General features: G+C 53.4%; 1 protein-coding gene across 1 annotated transcript; it reads right to left on the reverse strand.

Annotated features, from left to right (window-relative positions):
- Window positions 1–10138: 10138 nt before the first annotated feature.
- Window positions 10139–12552, reverse strand: LOC139827237 (uncharacterized). Its single transcript, XM_071804731.1, has 4 exons — window positions 11526–12552; window positions 11321–11415; window positions 11065–11189; window positions 10139–10863 (listed from the first exon to the last, which is right to left on the reverse strand). The coding sequence occupies exons 1-4, from the start codon at window positions 12174–12176 to the stop codon at window positions 10844–10846; spliced, it is 891 nt and encodes a 296-aa protein (XP_071660832.1). The 5' UTR covers window positions 12177–12552; the 3' UTR covers window positions 10139–10843.
- Between the last annotated feature and the right edge of the window lie 6368 nt (window positions 12553–18920).

Consider the following 18920-nt stretch of genomic DNA (forward strand, 5'->3'; position numbering starts at 1 on the left):
CATCCCCTGTCTCTCACCCCTTCTCCCCCCCTCTTCCCCCCACCCCCTTCCCCTCTCCCCGCTCTGTCCCCCCTCCCCGTCCTATCCCTCTCTCTTCACTTCCCCTCCCTCCTTCTCCCTCTCTCCCCCCTCCCTCCTCTTTTCCCTAAAAAAGACTTTCAAGGACACAAAACACAATGGATACAAAGTGTTCCTTTTTATTTTATTATAGGTTCTTGAAGGTTGGTTAGTTGCTTGCTGTTGTTGTAGGTTGCTTTAGGTGAGTTGTTCTATGCTGGTTTGGGTGTGCTGTTCTAGCTAAGTTTAGGACCACCTCGTGGAGCAGCAGGCACCCAGCCCAAATGGCCCAAAGAAGCCATGGCAAGGGGCCGTGCTCAGCGCTGCAGAGGAAGGCAAAAAACCCCCGGAGACCCTTGCTGTCCCACCTGGGGGAAAAAAAAGCCTTCCTCCCCCCAGCTGCAGGGCACGAGAGGCCATCTTCCTGGTGCTTGAGCAGCAGGCAGGATCCGAGCCAAAAGGGCCCAGAGGAGCTCTGCAAAGTGGTCATGCTCAATGCTGCAGAGGAAGGCAAAAAACCCCCGGGGACCAGTGCCAATCTGCCCCGGGGGAAAAAATTCCTTCCTGACCCCAGTGCTGGCGATCGGCTGTTCCCTGAGCATGTGAGCCAGACCTGGCTCCTTGTCCCACAGGCTGCTCACGCCTCCCAGGACCTGCCCAAGCCCTATCTTATCCTATCCTCTCCTACCCTACCCTAGGCTATCCTACCTTGCGCTGGAGCCATCTCCTGGACTTGGGAGAGTGCCCAAAGGCCTCCGACCTAACGGACCTTGGCGGGGGGCAAGAACGCTTCGGAAAATCCTGCTTCCAGCTGTCCTGTCAAGAATTCATGACCAAACCTGGGCAGAGAAAACAAAATGCCAGAGATGAAACTTACTGCACGTAACAAGAGGACACAACAGAGATGACGGAGGAAAACAGCAAGAGGGGAAGGAGAGGAGGAGCAGAGAACACAGAAGGAAACGAGACCCTTGAATCTCACCCAATCAGAGGAGTAAGAGAAGGCTTCCAAAAGACCAGGCTCTGAATACAAAGCATACCTCGTAAGGTTTTGTCTCCAAACTTTTCCTCTTTTGAAGGCAAGCTGCAGATCCCACGCTGTCCTTTGGTCTCCGACGCGGCGTCCTTCGGTCCCCGGCGGTCTCTGGCGCTCTCCAGCGGGCTTCTGTGCACACACACACGCACATATCTGGTTTTTATTTTCTATATCTACACATTTCTATTAACTCTAGAGTCTGTATACACGTCTACAGGGAGAAGGAGAAAAAGTCTGAATTATTTGTGCCATGTGCAAACCTTTTCCCTTGAAGGCAAGCTCCAGCTCCAGCGCTGCCCTTGGGTGTCCTGGCCGTCTGTGGGGGCTCCTGAGGACTCCTCCCGGTGCTCTGGGGCTGCCGACCAGAAGATGGCAGCGACTCTCCTCGCCTCTTCCCCAGGCCCCAGGGCAGAGGAGATGCCCCGGCATGAGGGCCGGGGCTGCGGGCTGGGAAGCCGGGCTCACCTGCGGCTCCAGAGCGGCTGCTGCTCCGGCCCGGCCCATCCCGTCCCGTCCCGTCCCATGCCCCGGAGGCGGCTAGTGGCGGCTGCGGGGGCGGCGCCGCTTGTGCCCAGGCGCCTGCTTGGGGGCTCTGGGAGAGCCCCCGGCCGTCCTGCGGCGCTTCGGGCACCACGGCGCTGGGGGCAGCCCGCCCACGCTGCTCTTGTGCCCCAGCAGCCCTGCCTGAGGCGGGTCCACGTCCATCGGCTCCGCCTCCTCCCGAGGCGGGTCGATGTCCATGGGCTGCTCCTCCTCCTCCCGGGGTGGGTCAACCTCCATCGGCTCCTCCTCTCGCCTGGGGGCGGTGCTGCTGCTCCCGGCAGGCTGCCGCCGTTTCTTGGGCGGCGGAGCCATGGGCCGGGGGGTCCGTGAGCCTCCTCTTCTTTCTTCTGCTCGCTGCGGCCTCTTCTCTCCGAGCGCTGGCGCGGCTGGCACGGCTCTGCTCCAACTGCCACAACAGAGGCTCGCGGCGTCCCCAGCGAACGCTGCGGTGGCCGGCATGGCGGCCCACAGGGCCACGAGGGCCCCGTCGCGGGGCCATTTTGCTCTGCAGTGCTGTCAATGCTTATACTTGGTTTGCCTCGCCTCGCCTCGCCTCGCCTCAGGTGGAACCAACTCATTTGCCTTTTGTCTAAAGGAAAGACCGACAGCCGCACATCTTTTGACAGTATCTTTGACCAGCACGACAAACCTGGCACTTGTATTGCACAATTATCCTGTGCTAAGGGATTCTGCTGTTTCTTTAGTGCTGTACGATGAAGAATGCAAAAGGTGTTTGAAGAGACAGTGCTCGTTCCCGCGTTTACCGGCACACGGGGCGGGGCCGAGGAGCGACGGCTCTGCCATCCGCTCGTCAGGGCTGCTGGCTCGGTCTTTGCGGGAGGCGGTAGCGATTGGTCGGCTCTGTGTCCAGCATGGCGGCCAAGGCGAGCAGCAGCCCCTCTCAGCTGCTGCTGCCGCTCGGTAAGCGGCGCCGCGACGCTTCCGCGCTCTCCCGGTGCCCGGGCGGGGCTGCGCTGGGGCCCGGCCTGTGCCCGGCGGGCGGGCGGGCGGGCGGGCGGGGAGGGAGGCCGAGGCCGCTTGCGGGCACGCGTGGGTGGCGCGGTCGGCGCCGCCGCTTGGCGGGCAGCTGGAGCGGGGGGAGCGGGTGTGCCCGCCGGGTCCGGCGGTGTCGGCCGGTGCGGGAAAATCCCGTCGAAGATGTTACAGGCTTGTGAGTATTATTTCTGCTTGTTGTTGCTGTTTAAGTTTGTGTTTCCTGAGGGAAAACTTGCTGTAAGGTCTGTAAGCAAAACGTGCTTGTTTTTTTGGAATGAATGTTTGCCAGCTGAGTAGTTTCTGCCTTGGACTGAATCCTTGGGGTGATCTGTTCGGGGCAGCCCTGTCATAGAGTAGCAGTTGCGTGACTGATCCTTGTCATCGGGTTCCTAACTGGTAGCCTTTATTTGGCGTGGGTTGTTGTGTTGAACTTCTCCGTAGTTCGTTTGCTTTTCCATTTCCTGAAGGTCTAGGCAAAGATTAAACAAATGAGTGGACTTAAAGAGAAGTATTTGTTATTTGGCCATGCCATGTTGCTATTTGAAACCTGTTTTGATTCTTGGTGATATTCAAGAAGTTGCCGCGACTCAGAGGGCAAATCTTGATGTGCTGAGCAGAAGAGTGCAATGGATCTTTTTGGTTGCCAGGTAGCTTTCCTGACCCATGTGGCCAGTTGATCGAGATTCCACTGCACGCCTGAGAGAGTGAGAAAGATCCCCTCCCTCCTTAAAGAATGACCGTGATGCTAATGGGATGAAATACGCTTGTTGATCAGCCTGGATGTCAGTCAAGCTCTGTCCCATCTCTGCCCCCCTTCCTCGACAGGTCCCATCTGTGGGCAGAGCGGTCAGAATGTCCCTGGCTCTCAGACCAGAGCAATTACAAACATTAGTTCTGTGCTGGGGTGTTAGCTCTTGTTCTCAACCTAATTCCAAAGAATGACTGTGCGAGCTGTGAAAAAGAAAGGTTTCTAACCGCGTGAAGAAAATCAGTTCGCTTTCGGCGAAAAGAGCACAATTTCTTTCAGGTATGGAGCCCTCAGGGCTCTGTCAGGGCTTTCTTTTCTCCTCTGCCTTCCCTTCCCTTCCCTTCCCTTCCCTTCCCTTCCCTTCCCTTCCCTTCCCTTCCCTTCCCTTCCCTTCCCTTCCACCTTCCCTCTCCCTTCCTTCACTCTTCCCTAAAAACCACTTCCCAGGACACAAAACGCAATGGATACAAGTGTTTCTATTTGATTTTGTTTTATTTTCTTTTTTAATTTACTTCCTTTGATGTTATTTCATGTCATTTCTGTTTCTCACTCTGTTTCAGAGCCAGTGCTCACAATCCTTAACACAAGCCCACGTGTAGCCAGGAGCAGGCTGATGCGTTCTTCAGTTTAGCTTGAACAAACAGCCCTTGCAGGCTGGCAAAGGCAAGTCCCAGAGCTGCAGAGAGCAGCAGCAGGAATAGAGGCCAAGCTTTCCCTGGTTGTTGAAGAGGGAGAACCTTGAGAATGAGGCGCGGGCCTGACCATGCACAAAAGAAGAGGTATGTGGTACTGTGGGATCTTTTCCGAAGCATCACATGTAGCGATGACAAGCAGACGTTTTGCCTTCCACAGCTTGTTTTGCTGCTGTGCTTCTCGGGCAGGGATGCACGAGAAGCGCTCTGGTCCCTGCCAGGCGCTGGTGTTGCCCGCAGGGAGAGCTGCCGAGTGGCAGCTGCGAATCCTTCCTGTTCCTGACAGGACACCAGTGGCTGCTCCAAAGCACTGGGTCCCCATGCAACATCTCTGCATCCTGTTGCCTACATCTGCCTTCTTTGTCTGTAACTTGTTTGGGTTTTGCCTGTTTCTTTCTACCTTGTTTGTTTTTTTGTTGTGGTGGTGGTGGTGGTGGTGTTTCTCTTGTTGCTGTTGTTCTGGTTTTGTTGGGGCTTTTGAAGTTTGTTTCGTTTGGTTGGTTTAGGTCAGTTTCTATGAGTTGGTTTTGGTAGGCTTTTTGAGAGTGGTTGTTCGAAGGTGGTTGTTTGACGCTGTATTACGTTGTTGGTAGGTTGTGTGTTCGTAGGTCACTGAAGGCGGGTTGTTTTAGGTTAAGGTTTGTTAAGTTTGGTTTAGGTTGGCGGTCTTAGCTGCTTGTTTCAGGTTTGATGGTTTAGCTTGGTTTGGGTTGGTTAGTTTAGGTGGGCGGGTTCAGGTTGTTTGATGTGATTTTCTTAGCGCTGCTCTGTGTGGTTTAGCTTAGGAGGTTTCTTTTTCTTGGTTTTGCTGGGTTCTTTGGTTGGTGCTGTTTTCTGAGGATTCTTTAGCACTGGTTGTGTTAGTTTGGTTTAGGTTTCTGGTTTTAGTAGCTTGGTTCAGTTTGTTGCGGTCGTTTGAGGTTGGTTTGAGGCAGGTTCTTTGAGGGTGGTTGTGAGAGGCTGGTTGTTGAAGGCTGGTGGGTTGAGGTTGCTTGATGCAGGTGATTTTTGGTTGAAGTTGTCTTCCGTCGGTTGTTGTAGGTGGCGTATCTGAAGCCGTTTTCATGGAGGCTGTTTTCTTTAGTTTGGTTGAGGTTTGTTTAGATGATTTTAAGTTGGGGGTGGGTTGGTTATTTGAGGTTGTTTCTTTTCAGTAAGCAGTTTAGGTGGGTTGGTGGGTGTCTGTGTTTTTAGGTAGGTTGGTTTAGGCAGGTTTGGTTTACATTGTTTAGGTCGCTTGAAGGGTTTCTGTTAAGGTTGGTTCAGGTTGTTTGGTTTAGGTTGGTTTAGTTATTTCCTGGTAGGTTGTTTAGGGCAGTGTTATGCACGGTGCATGTTTTGAAGATGGGTTCCTTCAGGCTGGGGTGGCTTAGATTGGTTGTTGAGGGTGCTTTAGGTGGTTTGGTTAGATGTACATTGTGTTTTGTTGGTTTTAGGTTGTGTCTGGATGCTTTGGATGTAACTGCAATCTCGCTGGGACATGTGTCCCCCCACTAATCACCAGGCTCGATTGGGCTGTTTCTGCTGTCTCGGCAGATGTCCCCTTCCTCCTTCCCTGCTCCACGTGTTTCCCTGCCTTGCTCAAAGAGGATGACGTTCCCCGCTAGAGGCGAACCATTGCTAGGTCAAGGGTATACGGTAGCTGCGCTGTGCTTGAGAACCTCCCTCCAAACAAGCTCAGGGTCCGTTAGGAGGAGAACCTGGGGTAGTCAAGCTTCCAAGACTGCAGGCACATCCAAGTGAGACACTGCCTGGGGTAGGGTGGCTGGTGGTTGGGTTTTTGTTGTTGAGGTTTTTTAGGGTGTTTTAGCTTTGTTGTTGAAGTTGAGTTGATCTAGATTGGTTTTTAGCTTGGTCATTGTAGGCTGGTTTCAGTGGTTCTATTTAGCTTTGGGTTGTTTGCTTTAGGTCATTTTGGTCAGGTTATGTCATTGGGTTTCGTATTTTTGAGGCTGGTTTAGATCGGTCGCTTTAGGTAGTTTTATCCTTTATTAGATTGGTTTTAAGTTGTTTGAGATTGTTTAATGGTTATTTTAGGTTAAGATTGGTTGGTTTCAGTTTGTTTAGCTTGTTTGGTTCTAGGTTGCTTAAGGTTGGTTGAGAAATGCCGGTTTATGTAGTTTTAGATTGTTTTAGGTAGGATATTTTTAGATCATTTGGTTTAGGTAGGTTTGTTTTAGGGTGTTTAGGTTGGTTTATTTTGTTTGGTTTAGGTAATTTGTTGTAGATTGTTTAAGATTCTGTTTAGGTTGTTGGTGGCTGATTGAAGTTTTTTAAGGCAGACTGGTTTAGCTTCTTTAAGGTTGGTTTAGGTGAGCTGTTCTATGCTGGTTTGGGTAGGCTGTTCTAGCTAAGTTTAGGGCCAGCTCGTGGAGCAGCAGGCACCCAGCCCAAATGGCGCAAAGAAGCCGTGGCAAGGGGCCGTGCTCAGCGCTGCAGAGGAAGGCAAAAAACCCCCGGAGACGCTTGCTGTCCCACCTGGGGGAAAAAAAAAGCCTTCCTCCCCCCAGCTGCAGGGCACGAGAGGCCATCTCCCTGGTGCTTGAGCAGCAGGCAGGATCCGAGCCAAAAGGGCCCAGAGGAGCTCTGCAAAGTGGTCATGCTCAATGCTGCAGAGGAAGGCAAAAAACCCCCGGGGACCAGTGCCAATCTGCCCCGGGGGAAAAAATTCCTTCCTGACCCCAGTGCTGGCGATCGGCTGTTCCCTGAGCATGTGAGCCAGACCTGGCTCCTTGTCCCACAGGCTGCTCACGCCTGCCAGGACCTGCCCAAGCCCTATCCTATCCTATCCTATCCCATCCTATCCTATCCCATCCTATCCTATCCCATCCTATCCTATCCCATCCCATCCCATCCTATCCTCCCTTGAGCTGGAGTCATCTCCCGGACTCCCGAGAGTGCTCAAATGCCCCTGACCTGATGGACCTTGGCGGGGACTAGAATGCTTCCTGTGCCTGGTGGGACACCAGTGGTTGTCCCAAAGCACTGCAATCCCTTGCAACCCCTTTACATCCTAGTTCTTACGGCTCCTGAGCCTGGCTCCACAGGGGATGAAGATGGTGAGCTCTGCAGTGCTCCTCCCGAAGGAATTCCCTTGGTCTTGCCACTGCTATCCAGCTGAAAAGGATTTCCAGCCATCAGATAAGCTTGGCAGGTGGCCCTGGCAGTCCGTGTGCCATTCCTTCCCAATGCAGCAAGTGACTTGTGCTGCCCAACGCAGCAAGTGGCGTGCTGCTACGCTGTCATTTATGGTGACGCTGTCTGCTCGGGAAGAAGTCCTGAATGGTTTTGTGCTGTTTACCGTCTCTTTCCCTGGACTTGATAGCTCTTTTCCTGCTTTGGCTTTCATCCTTGATATCGTCCTTGAAGAGCTCTGCAGTGCTCCTCAAGAAGAAATTCCCTTTGTCTTGCCACTGCTACCCAGCTGAAAAGGATTTCCATCCATGAGCTGAGGTTTGAAGGTGGCCCTGGCAGCAGATTGTCTTACAGTGGAGAACCTCCAGCAGCCTCACGCAAGCTCTTCCTCCCTCAGCCCCTGCCCTGTGATGCCACCAGCTCCTCAAGTGCTTCCTCCGGGATGTGTTGGGGCTGCCCCCGGGCCAGCTCTGGCAGTGGACACGGGACCCGGCTGCTCCTTTTGATCCTGCCCAGGGCATTGTGAGCTCTGCGTTGCCGGGTGCTGGCATTGTGACGTGGGGGTGACAGAGCCCCACGTGTGCAGCCCCGCCCGCCCCCAATCCGCCCAGCACCCTATGGAGGAAGCCTTTGGGGTGCTGGCCCCAGATCAGTCCCTGAGCTGAAGAGGCCCAGGAGGCTGTCCCTGCCCTTGGTGTGCATTCGCTGGGCAGAGCTGCTGGGTGTCCCTGAGGCCTCCTCTGCCGCTCGGCTCCCCAGAACAAACCTCCTGCTGTTTCTCTTCTCTCAGGCAGAAACCAGCCCTGCAGCCTCGAGGCCACCCTAGTATAGCCATCTCCTCTCTGCCCCACATAAAATGCCCACTGGGTCCCACAGCAAGGAAGACCAGGGACTCAATCCAGCTGGACACAAACCCTTTCCTGAGGCATAAAGAGAGTGATTTTGAGAGCTGCAGAGAGCAGCAGCAGGAATAGAGGCCAAGCTTTCCCTGGTTCGTAAGAGGGAGAACCTTGAGAATCAGGCGCAGGACTGACCATGCCCAAAAGAAGAAGAAGAAGTAGAAGATGATGATGACGGGTGTGGTACCGTGGGATGTTTTCCAGAGCTACGTGACACGTAGCGACAACGAGCGGACTTTTTGCCTTCCACAGCTTGTTTTGCTGCTGTGCTTCTTGGGCAGGGATGCACGAGAAGCGCTTTGGTCCCTGCCAGGCGCTTGTGTTGCCCGCAGGGAGAGGTGCCGAGTGGCAGCTGCGGATGTTGCAGCCGGGCTGGAGCCCTTCCAAGCAGGGGCTGTTTTGGTGGAGGGAGGTTTTTGGTTTTGGTAGCTTGGTTGAGGTTGTTGAGGTGGTTGGAGGTGGTTTGTTTGAGGCAGGTTCTTCTTTGAGGGTGGTTGTGGGAGGCTGGGTTGTTGAAGGCTGGTGGGTTTAGGTAGCTTGATGTAGGTGATACTTGGTTGAAGTTGTTTTCCCTTGGTTGTTTTAGGTGGGGTATGTGAAGTTGTTTTCATTGAGGTTGTTTCCAGTATTTTGTTTGAGGTTGGTGTAGGTGGTTTGGTTGAGGTTGTTGAGATGGTTTGAGGTTGGGTGGCTTAGGTTGGTTCTGTTATAAAGCTTCAGTTGCCATGGGGACTCGAACCCATGACTGGAGAGTCTGTTTACCCTTCTCCCACTTGCATGCAGTCATTAGCGGGTCCATCCTGGCTCCAGTGACCGGGACGCAACAGAAGGCTCACTCAGGGTTACTCGATCTACCCCCAAGATCGCTAGCGGCAGACCCCCTTCTGGTGGAGTCAAGTCAGTAGCCCCCTTAGGTAGGTGCCCATTTACAGCAATATGGGGAATCTGGCCATGCGGAGGCTTCCCTCGCCAGTTGCTGGCCCCCATGTTACAGGCCCACGTTACAGTAAAACAAAAGCATACCTTATCCGCTTAATTCAAAAAGTCGTTGTCTGCCCCCGCGGTGACCAGCCGGAGTGGAACGGAGCCCCTCTGAAATAAAAGGTGTGGGACACGTCTGGGAGGTCCGTTTCTCTCAGGCGGTCCGCACAGCCGGGCAGAGCTTGTCCCTTCGTGGTCGCCAAAATTGATATGTGGAAACAACTTTACAGCCTATAAAGTCATAAAACTTTACAACGTGCAAGCCTATAAAGCGGGTACGTTTATCTGATATCGGGCGCAAGGGGGATCGTTCCACCATTCATGCGCACCTTCTAACACTATGAGGTGTGTTTAAATACAGCAAGGTGTTAGGTATTCATAATGACCCCAGGAACGCCTATACTTATTCATAACCTTTCCCCGCTTCTTATTAAAATGAGTCCCAGGTCATAATTTCCAAAGCCTCCTCCTAGACAGCTCCCTGTTGCGCCTGCGCGGTGCCATCTGGTGGTCTTGAGGAGGGGTCTTTGGATGAAGGCTCCTTCAGCTTCGTCACAGTGAACTTTTTACCTTTGGCTCATTATGTTGAATTGACTGGGACCCAAGCGGCCAAGTCAATTGAAACCAGGCTGGCGCCCCCTTTTGCTCTAAGTCTTTGTTACCTCGTCTCCTCAAGTTTACAGCTGGGTGCAGTAAAACTTCTTATCTTGGCATTCGAGGGGGTTCTGTTTTTCTTAGCATGAGTCTACATAAAGCTCTAAACTAAGCACTTATTGTGTGCCTAAGCCTTAAAGTGGTAGTTCATTAGTAGGCACCCATTATATGTTTAGTTAACCCTTAAAATGGTAGTTCCCTCTATCATGTCCCCTCCCCCCCATCCCCTGTCTCTCACCCCTTCTCCCCCCCTCTTCCCCCCACCCCCTTCCCCTCTCCCCGCTCTGTCCCCCCTCCCCGTCCTATCCCTCTCTCTTCACTTCCCCTCCCTCCTTCTCCCTCTCTCCCCCCTCCCTCCTCTTTTCCCTAAAAAAGACTTTCAAGGACACAAAACACAATGGATACAAAGTGTTCCTTTTTATTTTATTATAGGTTCTTGAAGGTTGGTTAGTTGCTTGCTGTTGTTGTAGGTTGCTTTAGGTGAGTTGTTCTATGCTGGTTTGGGTGTGCTGTTCTAGCTAAGTTTAGGACCACCTCGTGGAGCAGCAGGCACCCAGCCCAAATGGCCCAAAGAAGCCATGGCAAGGGGCCGTGCTCAGCGCTGCAGAGGAAGGCAAAAAACCCCCGGAGACCCTTGCTGTCCCACCTGGGGGAAAAAAAAGCCTTCCTCCCCCCAGCTGCAGGGCACGAGAGGCCATCTTCCTGGTGCTTGAGCAGCAGGCAGGATCCGAGCCAAAAGGGCCCAGAGGAGCTCTGCAAAGTGGTCATGCTCAATGCTGCAGAGGAAGGCAAAAAACCCCCGGGGACCAGTGCCAATCTGCCCCGGGGGAAAAAATTCCTTCCTGACCCCAGTGCTGGCGATCGGCTGTTCCCTGAGCATGTGAGCCAGACCTGGCTCCTTGTCCCACAGGCTGCTCACGCCTCCCAGGACCTGCCCAAGCCCTATCTTATCCTATCCTATCCTCTCCTACCCTACCCTAGGCTATCCTACCTTGCGCTGGAGCCATCTCCTGGACTTGGGAGAGTGCCCAAAGGCCTCCGACCTAACGGACCTTGGCGGGGGGCAAGAACGCTTCGGAAAATCCTGCTTCCAGCTGTCCTGTCAAGAATTCATGACCAAACCTGGGCAGAGAAAACAAAATGCCAGAGATGAAACTTACTGCACGTAACAAGAGGACACAACAGAGATGACGGAGGAAAACAGCAAGAGGGGAAGGAGAGGAGGAGCAGAGAACACAGAAGGAAACGAGACCCTTGAATCTCACCCAATCAGAGGAGTAAGAGAAGGCTTCCAAAAGACCAGGCTCTGAATACAAAGCATACCTCGTAAGGTTTTGTCTCCAAACTTTTCCTCTTTTGAAGGCAAGCTGCAGATCCCACGCTGTCCTTTGGTCTCCGACGCGGCGTCCTTCGGTCCCCGGCGGTCTCTGGCGCTCTCCAGCGGGCTTCTGTGCACACACACACGCACATATCTGGTTTTTATTTTCTATATCTACACATTTCTATTAACTCTAGAGTCTGTATACACGTCTACAGGGAGAAGGAGAAAAAGTCTGAATTATTTGTGCCATGTGCAAACCTTTTCCCTTGAAGGCAAGCTCCAGCTCCAGCGCTGCCCTTGGGTGTCCTGGCCGTCTGTGGGGGCTCCTGAGGACTCCTCCCGGTGCTCTGGGGCTGCCGACCAGAAGATGGCAGCGACTCTCCTCGCCTCTTCCCCAGGCCCCAGGGCAGAGGAGATGCCCCGGCATGAGGGCCGGGGCTGCGGGCTGGGAAGCCGGGCTCACCTGCGGCTCCAGAGCGGCTGCTGCTCCGGCCCGGCCCATCCCGTCCCGTCCCATGCCCCGGAGGCGGCTAGTGGCGGCTGCGGGGGCGGCGCCGCTTGTGCCCAGGCGCCTGCTTGGGGGCTCTGGGAGAGCCCCCGGCCGTCCTGCGGCGCTTCGGGCACCACGGCGCTGGGGGCAGCCCGCCCACGCTGCTCTTGTGCCCCAGCAGCCCTGCCTGAGGCGGGTCCACGTCCATCGGCTCCGCCTCCTCCCGAGGCGGGTCGATGTCCATGGGCTGCTCCTCCTCCTCCCGGGGTGGGTCAACCTCCATCGGCTCCTCCTCTCGCCTGGGGGCGGTGCTGCTGCTCCCGGCAGGCTGCCGCCGTTTCTTGGGCGGCGGAGCCATGGGCCGGGGGGTCCGTGAGCCTCCTCTTCTTTCTTCTGCTCGCTGCGGCCTCTTCTCTCCGAGCGCTGGCGCGGCTGGCACGGCTCTGCTCCAACTGCCACAACAGAGGCTCGCGGCGTCCCCAGCGAACGCTGCGGTGGCCGGCATGGCGGCCCACAGGGCCACGAGGGCCCCGTCGCGGGGCCATTTTGCTCTGCAGTGCTGTCAATGCTTATACTTGGTTTGCCTCGCCTCGCCTCGCCTCGCCTCAGGTGGAACCAACTCATTTGCCTTTTGTCTAAAGGAAAGACCGACAGCCGCACATCTTTTGACAGTATCTTTGACCAGCACGACAAACCTGGCACTTGTATTGCACAATTATCCTGTGCTAAGGGATTCTGCTGTTTCTTTAGTGCTGTACGATGAAGAATGCAAAAGGTGTTTGAAGAGACAGTGCTCGTTCCCGCGTTTACCGGCACACGGGGCGGGGCCGAGGAGCGACGGCTCTGCCATCCGCTCGTCAGGGCTGCTGGCTCGGTCTTTGCGGGAGGCGGTAGCGATTGCTCGGGTCTGTGTCCAGCATGGCGGCGAAGGCGAGCAGCAGCCCCTCTCAGCTGCTGCTGCCGCTCGGTAAGCGGCGCCGCGACGCTTCCGCGCTCTCCCGGTGCCCGGGCGGGGCTGCGCTGGGGCCCGGCCTGTGCCCGGCGGGCGGGCGGGCGGGGAGGGAGGCCGAGGCCGCTTGCGGGCACGCGTGGGTGGCGCGGTCGGCGCCGCCGCTTGGCGGGCAGCTGGAGCGGGGGGAGCGGGTGTGCCCGCCGGGTCCGGCGGTGTCGGCCGGTGCGGGAAGATCCCGTCGAAGATGTTACAGGCTTGTGAGTATTATTTCTGCTTGTTGTTGCTGTTTAAGTTTGTGTTTCCTGAGGGAAAACTTGCTGTAAGGTCTGTAAGCAAAACGTGCTTGTTTTTTTGGAATGAATGTTTGCCAGCTGAGTAGTTTCTGCCTTGGACTGAATCCTTGGGGGTGATCTGTTCGGGGCAGCCCTGTCATAGAGTAGCAGTTGCGTGACTGATCCTTGTCATCGGGTTCCTAACTGGTAGCCTTTATTTGGCGTGGGTTGTTGTGTTGAACTTCTCCGTAGTTCGTTTGCTTTTCCATTTCCTGAAGGTCTAGGCAAAGATTAAACAAATGAGTGGACTTAAAGAGAAGTATTTGTTATTTGGCCATGCCATGTTGCTATTTGAAACCTGTTTTGATTCTTGGTGATATTCAAGAAGTTGCCGCGACTCAGAGGGCAAATCTTGATGTGCTGAGCAGAAGAGTGCAATGGATCTTTTTGGTTGCCAGGTAGCTTTCCTGACCCATGTGGCCAGTTGATCGAGATTCCACTGCACGCCTGAGAGAGTGAGAAAGATCCCCTCCCTCCTTAAAGAATGACCGTGATGCTAATGGGATGAAATACGCTTGTTGATCAGCCTGGATGTCAGTCAAGCTCTGTCCCATCTCTGCCCCCCTTCCTCGACAGGTCCCATCTGTGGGCAGAGCGGTCAGAATGTCCCTGGCTCTCAGACCAGAGCAATTACAAACATTAGTTCTGTGCTGGGGTGTTAGCTCTTGTTCTCAACCTAATTCCAAAGAATGACTGTGCGAGCTGTGAAAAAGAAAGGTTTCTAACCGCGTGAAGAAAATCAGTTCGCTTTCGGCGAAAAGAGCACAATTTCTTTCAGGTATGGAGCCCTCAGGGCTCTGTCAGGGCTTTCTTTTCTCCTCTGCCTTCCCTTCCCTTCCTTTCCCTTCCTTTCCCTTCCCTTCCCTTCCCTTCCCTTCCCTTCCCTTCCCTTCCCTTCCACCTTCCCTCTCCCTTCCTTCACTCTTCCCTAAAAACCACTTCCCAGGACACAAAACGCAATGGATACAAGTGTTTCTATTTGATTTTGTTTTATTTTCTTTTTTAATTTACTTCCTTTGATGTTATTTCATGTCATTTCTGTTTCTCACTCTGTTTCAGAGCCAGTGCTCACAATCCTTAACACAAGCCCACGTGTAGCCAGGAGCAGGCTGATGCATTCTTCAGTTTAGCTTGAACAAACAGCCCTTGCAGGCTGGCAAAGGCAAGTCCCAGAGCTGCAGAGAGCAGCAGCAGGAATAGAGGCCAAGCTTTCCCTGGTTGTTGAAGAGGGAGAACCTTGAGAATGAGGCGCGGGCCTGACCATGCACAAAAGAAGAGGTATGTGGTACTGTGGGATCTTTTCCGAAGCATCACATGTAGCGATGACAAGCAGACGTTTTGCCTTCCACACCTTGTTTTGCTGCTGTGCTTCTCGGGCAGGGATGCACGAGAAGCGCTCTGGTCCCTGCCAGGCGCTGGTGTTGCCCGCAGGGAGAGCTGCCGAGTGGCAGCTGCGAATCCTTCCTGTTCCTGACAGGACACCAGTGGCTGCTCCAAAGCACTGGGTCCCCATGCAACATCTCTGCATCCTGTTGCCTACATCTGCCTTCTTTGTCTGTAACTTGTTTGGGTTTTGCCTGTTTCTTTCTACCTTGTTTGTTTTTTTGTTGTGGTGGTGGTGGTGGTGTTGTTTCTCTTGTTGCTGTTGTTCTGGTTTTGTTGGGGCTTTTGAAGTTTGTTTCGTTTGGTTGGTTTAGGTCAGTTTCTATGAGTTGGTTTTGGTAGGCTTTTTGAGAGTGGTTGTTCGAAGGTGGTTGTTTGACGCTGTATTACGTTGTTGGTAGGTTGTGTGTTCGTAGGTCACTGAAGGCGGGTTGTTTTAGGTTAAGGTTTGTTAAGTTTGGTTTAGGTTGGCGGTCTTAGCTGCTTGTTTCAGGTTTGATGGTTTAGCTTGGTTTGGGTTGGTTAGTTTAGGTGGGCGGGTTCAGGTTGTTTGATGTGATTTTCTTAGCGCTGCTCTGTGTGGTTTAGCTTAGGAGGTTTCTTTTTCTTGGTTTTGCTGGGTTCTTTGGTTGGTGCTGTTTTCTGAGGATTCTTTAGCACTGGTTGTGTTAGTTTGGTTTAGGTTTCTGGTTTTAGTAGCTTGGTTCAGTTTGTTGCGGTCGTTTGAGGTTGGTTTGAGGCAGGTTCTTTGAGGGTGGTTGTGAGAGGCTGGTTGTTGAAGGCTGGTGGGTTGAGGTTGCTTGATGCAGGTGATTTTTGGTTGAAGTTGTCTTCCGTCGGTTGTTGTAGGTGGCGTATCTGAAGCCGTTTTCATGGAGGCTGTTTTCTTTAGTTTGGTTGAGGTTTGTTTAGATGATTTTAAGTTGGGGGTGGGTTGGTTATTTGAGGTTGTTTCTTTTCAGTAAGCAGTTTAGGTGGGTTGGTGGGTGTCTGTGTTTTTAGGTAGGTTGGTTTAGGCAGGTTTGGTTTACATTGTTTAGGTCGCTTGAAGGGTTTCTGTTAAGGTTGGTTCAGGTTGTTTGGTTTAGGTTGGTTTAGTTATTTCCTGGTAGGTTGTTTAGGGCAGTGTTATGCACGGTGCATGTTTTGAAGATGGGTTCCTTCAGGCTGGGGTGGCTTAGATTGGTTGTTGAGGGTGCTTTAGGTGGTTTGGTTAGATGTACATTGTGTTTTGTTGGTTTTAGGTTGTGTCTGGATGCTTTGGATGTAACTGCAATCTCGCTGGGACATGTGTCCCCCCACTAATCACCAGGCTCGATTGGGCTGTTTCTGCTGTCTCGGCAGATGTCCCCTTCCTCCTTCCCTGCTCCACGTGTTTCCCTGCCTTGCTCAAAGAGGATGACGTTCCCCGCTAGAGGCGAACCATTGCTAGGTCAAGGGTATACGGTAGCTGCGCTGTGCTTGAGAACCTCCCTCCAAACAAGCTCAGGGTCCGTTAGGAGGAGAACCTGGGGTAGTCAAGCTTCCAAGACTGCAGGCACATCCAAGTGAGACACTGCCTGGGGTAGGGTGGCTGGTGGTTGGGTTTTTGTTGTTGAGGTTTTTTAGGGTGTTTTAGCTTTGTTGTTGAAGTTGAGTTGATCTAGATTGGTTTTTAGCTTGGTCATTGTAGGCTGGTTTCAGTGGTTCTATTTAGCTTTGGGTTGTTTGCTTTAGGTCATTTTGGTCAGGTTATGTCATTGGGTTTCGTATTTTTGAGGCTGGTTTAGATCGGTCGCTTTAGGTAGTTTTATCCTTTATTAGATTGGTTTTAAGTTGTTTGAGATTGTTTAATGGTTATTTTAGGTTAAGATTGGTTGGTTTCAGTTTGTTTAGCTTGTTTGGTTCTAGGTTGCTTAAGGTTGGTTGAGAAATGCCGGTTTATGTAGTTTTAGATTGTTTTAGGTAGGATTTTTTTAGATCATTTGGTTTAGGTAGGTTTGTTTTAGGGTGTTAAGGTTGGTTTATTTTGTTTGGTTTAGGTAATTTGTTGTAGATTGTTTAAGATTCTGTTTAGGTTGTTGGTGGCTGATTGAAGTTTTTTAAGGCAGACTGGTTTAGCTTCTTTAAGGTTGGTTTAGGTGAGCTGTTCTATGCTGGTTTGGGTAGGCTGTTCTAGCTAAGTTTAGGGCCAGCTCGTGGAGCAGCAGGCACCCAGCCCAAATGGCGCAAAGAAGCCGTGGCAAGGGGCCGTGCTCAGCGCTGCAGAGGAAGGCAAAAAACCCCCGGAGACGCTTGCTGTCCCACTTGGGGGAAAAAAAAAGCCTTCCTCCCCCCAGCTGCAGGGCACGAGAGGCCATCTCCCTGGTGCTTGAGCAGCAGGCAGGATCCGAGCCAAAAGGGCCCAGAGGAGCTCTGCAAAGTGGTCATGCTCAATGCTGCAGAGGAAGGCAAAAAACCCCCGGGGACCAGTGCCAATCTGCCCCGGGGGAAAAAATTCCTTCCTGACCCCAGTGCTGGCGATCGGCTGTTCCCTGAGCATGTGAGCCAGACCTGGCTCCTTGTCCCACAGGCTGCTCACGCCTCCCAGGACCTGCCCAAGCCCTATCCTATCCTATCCTATCCTATCCTATCCTATCCTATCCTATCCTATCCTATCCTATCCTATCCTATCCTATCCTATCCTCCCTTGAGCTGGAGTCATCTCCCGGACTCCCGAGAGTGCTCAAATGCCCCTGACATGATGGACCTTGGCGGGGACTAGAATGCTTCCTGTGCCTGGTGGGACACCAGTGGTTGTCCCAAAGCACTGCAACCCCTTGCAACCCCTTTACATCCTAGTTCTTACGGCTCCTGAGCCTGGCTCCACAGGGGATGAAGATGGTGAGCTCTGCAGTGCTCCTCCCGAAGGAATTCCCTTGGTCTTGCCACTGCTATCCAGCTGAAAAGGATTTCCAGCCATCAGATAAGCTTGGCAGGTGGCCCTGGCAGTCCGTGTGCCATTCCTTCCCAATGCAGCAAGTGACTTGTGCTGCCCAACGCAGCAAGTGGCGTGCTGCTACGCTGTCATTTATGGTGACGCTGTCTGCTCGGGAAGAAGTCCTGAATGGTTTTGTGCTGTTTACCGTCTCTTTCCCTGGACTTGATAGCTCTTTTCCTGCTTTGGCTTTCATCCTTGATATCGTCCTTGAAGAGCTCTGCAGTGCTCCTCAAGAAGAAATTCCCTTTGTCTTGCCACTGCTACCCAGCTGAAAAGGATTTCCATCCATGAGCTGAGGTTTGAAGGTGGCCCTGGCAGCAGATTGTCTTACAGTGGAGAACCTCCAGCAGCCTCACGCAAGCTCTTCCTCCCTCAGCCCCTGCCCTGTGATGCCACCAGCTCCTCAAGTGCTTCCTCCGGGATGTGTTGGGGCTGCCCCCGGGCCAGCTCTGGCAGTGGACACGGGACCCGGCTGCTCCTTTTGATCCTGCCCAGGGCATTGTGAGCTCTGCGTTGCCGGGTGCTGGCATTGTGACGTGGGGGTGACAGAGCCCCACGTGTGCAGCCCCGCCCGCCCCCAATCCGCCCAGCACCCTATGGAGGAAGCCTTTGGGGTGCTGGCCCCAGATCAGTCCCTGAGCTGAAGAGGCCCAGGAGGCTGTCCCTGCCCTTGGTGTGCATTCGCTGGGCAGAGCTGCTGGGTGTCCCTGAGGCCTCCTCTGCCGCTCGGCTCCCCAGAACAAACCTCCTGCTGTTTCTCTTCTCTCAGGCAGAAACCAGCCCTGCAGCCTCGAGGCCACCCTAGTATAGCCATCTCCTCTCTGCCCCACATAAAATGCCCACTGGGTCCCACAGCAAGGAAGACCAGGGACTCAATCCAGCTGGACACAAACCCTTTCCTGAGGCATAAAGAGAGTGATTTTGAGAGCTGCAGAGAGCAGCAGCAGGAATAGAGGCCAAGCTTTCCCTGGTTCGTAAGAGGGAGAACCTTGAGAATCAGGCGCAGGACTGACCATGCCCAAAAGAAGAAGAAGAAGTAGAAGATGATGATGACGGGTGTGGTACCGTGGGATGTTTTCCAGAGCTACGCGACACGTAGCGACAACGAGCGGACTTTTTGCCTTCCACAGCTTGTTTTGCTGCTGTGCTTCTTGGGCAGGGATGCACGAGAAGCGCTTTGGTCCCTGCCAGGCGCTTGTGTTGCCCGCAGGGAGAGGTGCCGAGTGGCAGCTGCGGATGTTGCAGCCGGGCTGGAGCCCTTCCAAGCAGGGGCTGTTTTGGTGGAGGGAGGTTTTTGGTTTTGGTAGCTTGGTTGAGGTTGTTGAGGTGGTTGGAGGTGGTTTGTTTGAGGCAGGTTCTTCTTTGAGGGTGGTTGTGGGAGGCTGGGTTGTTGAAGGCTGGTGGGTTTAGGTAGCTTGATGTAGGTGATACTTGGTTGAAGTTGTTTTCCCTTGGTTGTTTTAGGTGGGGTATGTGAAGTTGTTTTCATTGAGGTTGTTTCCAGTATTTTGTTTGAGGTTGGTGTAGGTGGTTTGGTTGAGGTTGTTGAGATGGTTTGAGGTTGGGTGGCTTAGGTTGGTTCTGTTATAAAGCTTCAGTTGCCATGGGGACTCGAACCCATGACTGGAGAGTCTGTTTACCCTTCTCCCACTTGCATGCAGTCATTAGCGGGTCCATCCTGGCTCCAGTGACCGGGACGCAACAGAAGGCTCACTCAGGGTTACTCGATCTACCCCCAAGAT

Source organism: Patagioenas fasciata, chromosome 2 (genome assembly GCF_037038585.1).
Source record: "Patagioenas fasciata isolate bPatFas1 chromosome 2, bPatFas1.hap1, whole genome shotgun sequence".
In the NCBI taxonomy this organism is placed as follows: Eukaryota; Metazoa; Chordata; class Aves; order Columbiformes; family Columbidae; genus Patagioenas; species Patagioenas fasciata.

What these genes read in the sequence shown, in the direction of transcription:
- LOC139827237 (XM_071804731.1), bottom strand. Translation starts at nt 12,176, where the DNA reads ATGAGTTGGTTCCACCTGAGGCGAGGCGAGGCGAGGCGAGGCAAACCA. An exon ending in CAGCCGCTCTGGAGCCGCAG is followed by an intron (nt 11,416 to 11,525) that starts GTGAGCCCGGCT and finishes TCTGGTCGGCAG; the next exon opens with CCCCAGAGCACCGGGAGGAG. An exon ending in TGGAGACAAAACCTTACGAG is followed by an intron (nt 10,864 to 11,064) that starts GTATGCTTTGTA and finishes TTCTCTGCCCAG; the next exon opens with GTTTGGTCATGAATTCTTGA.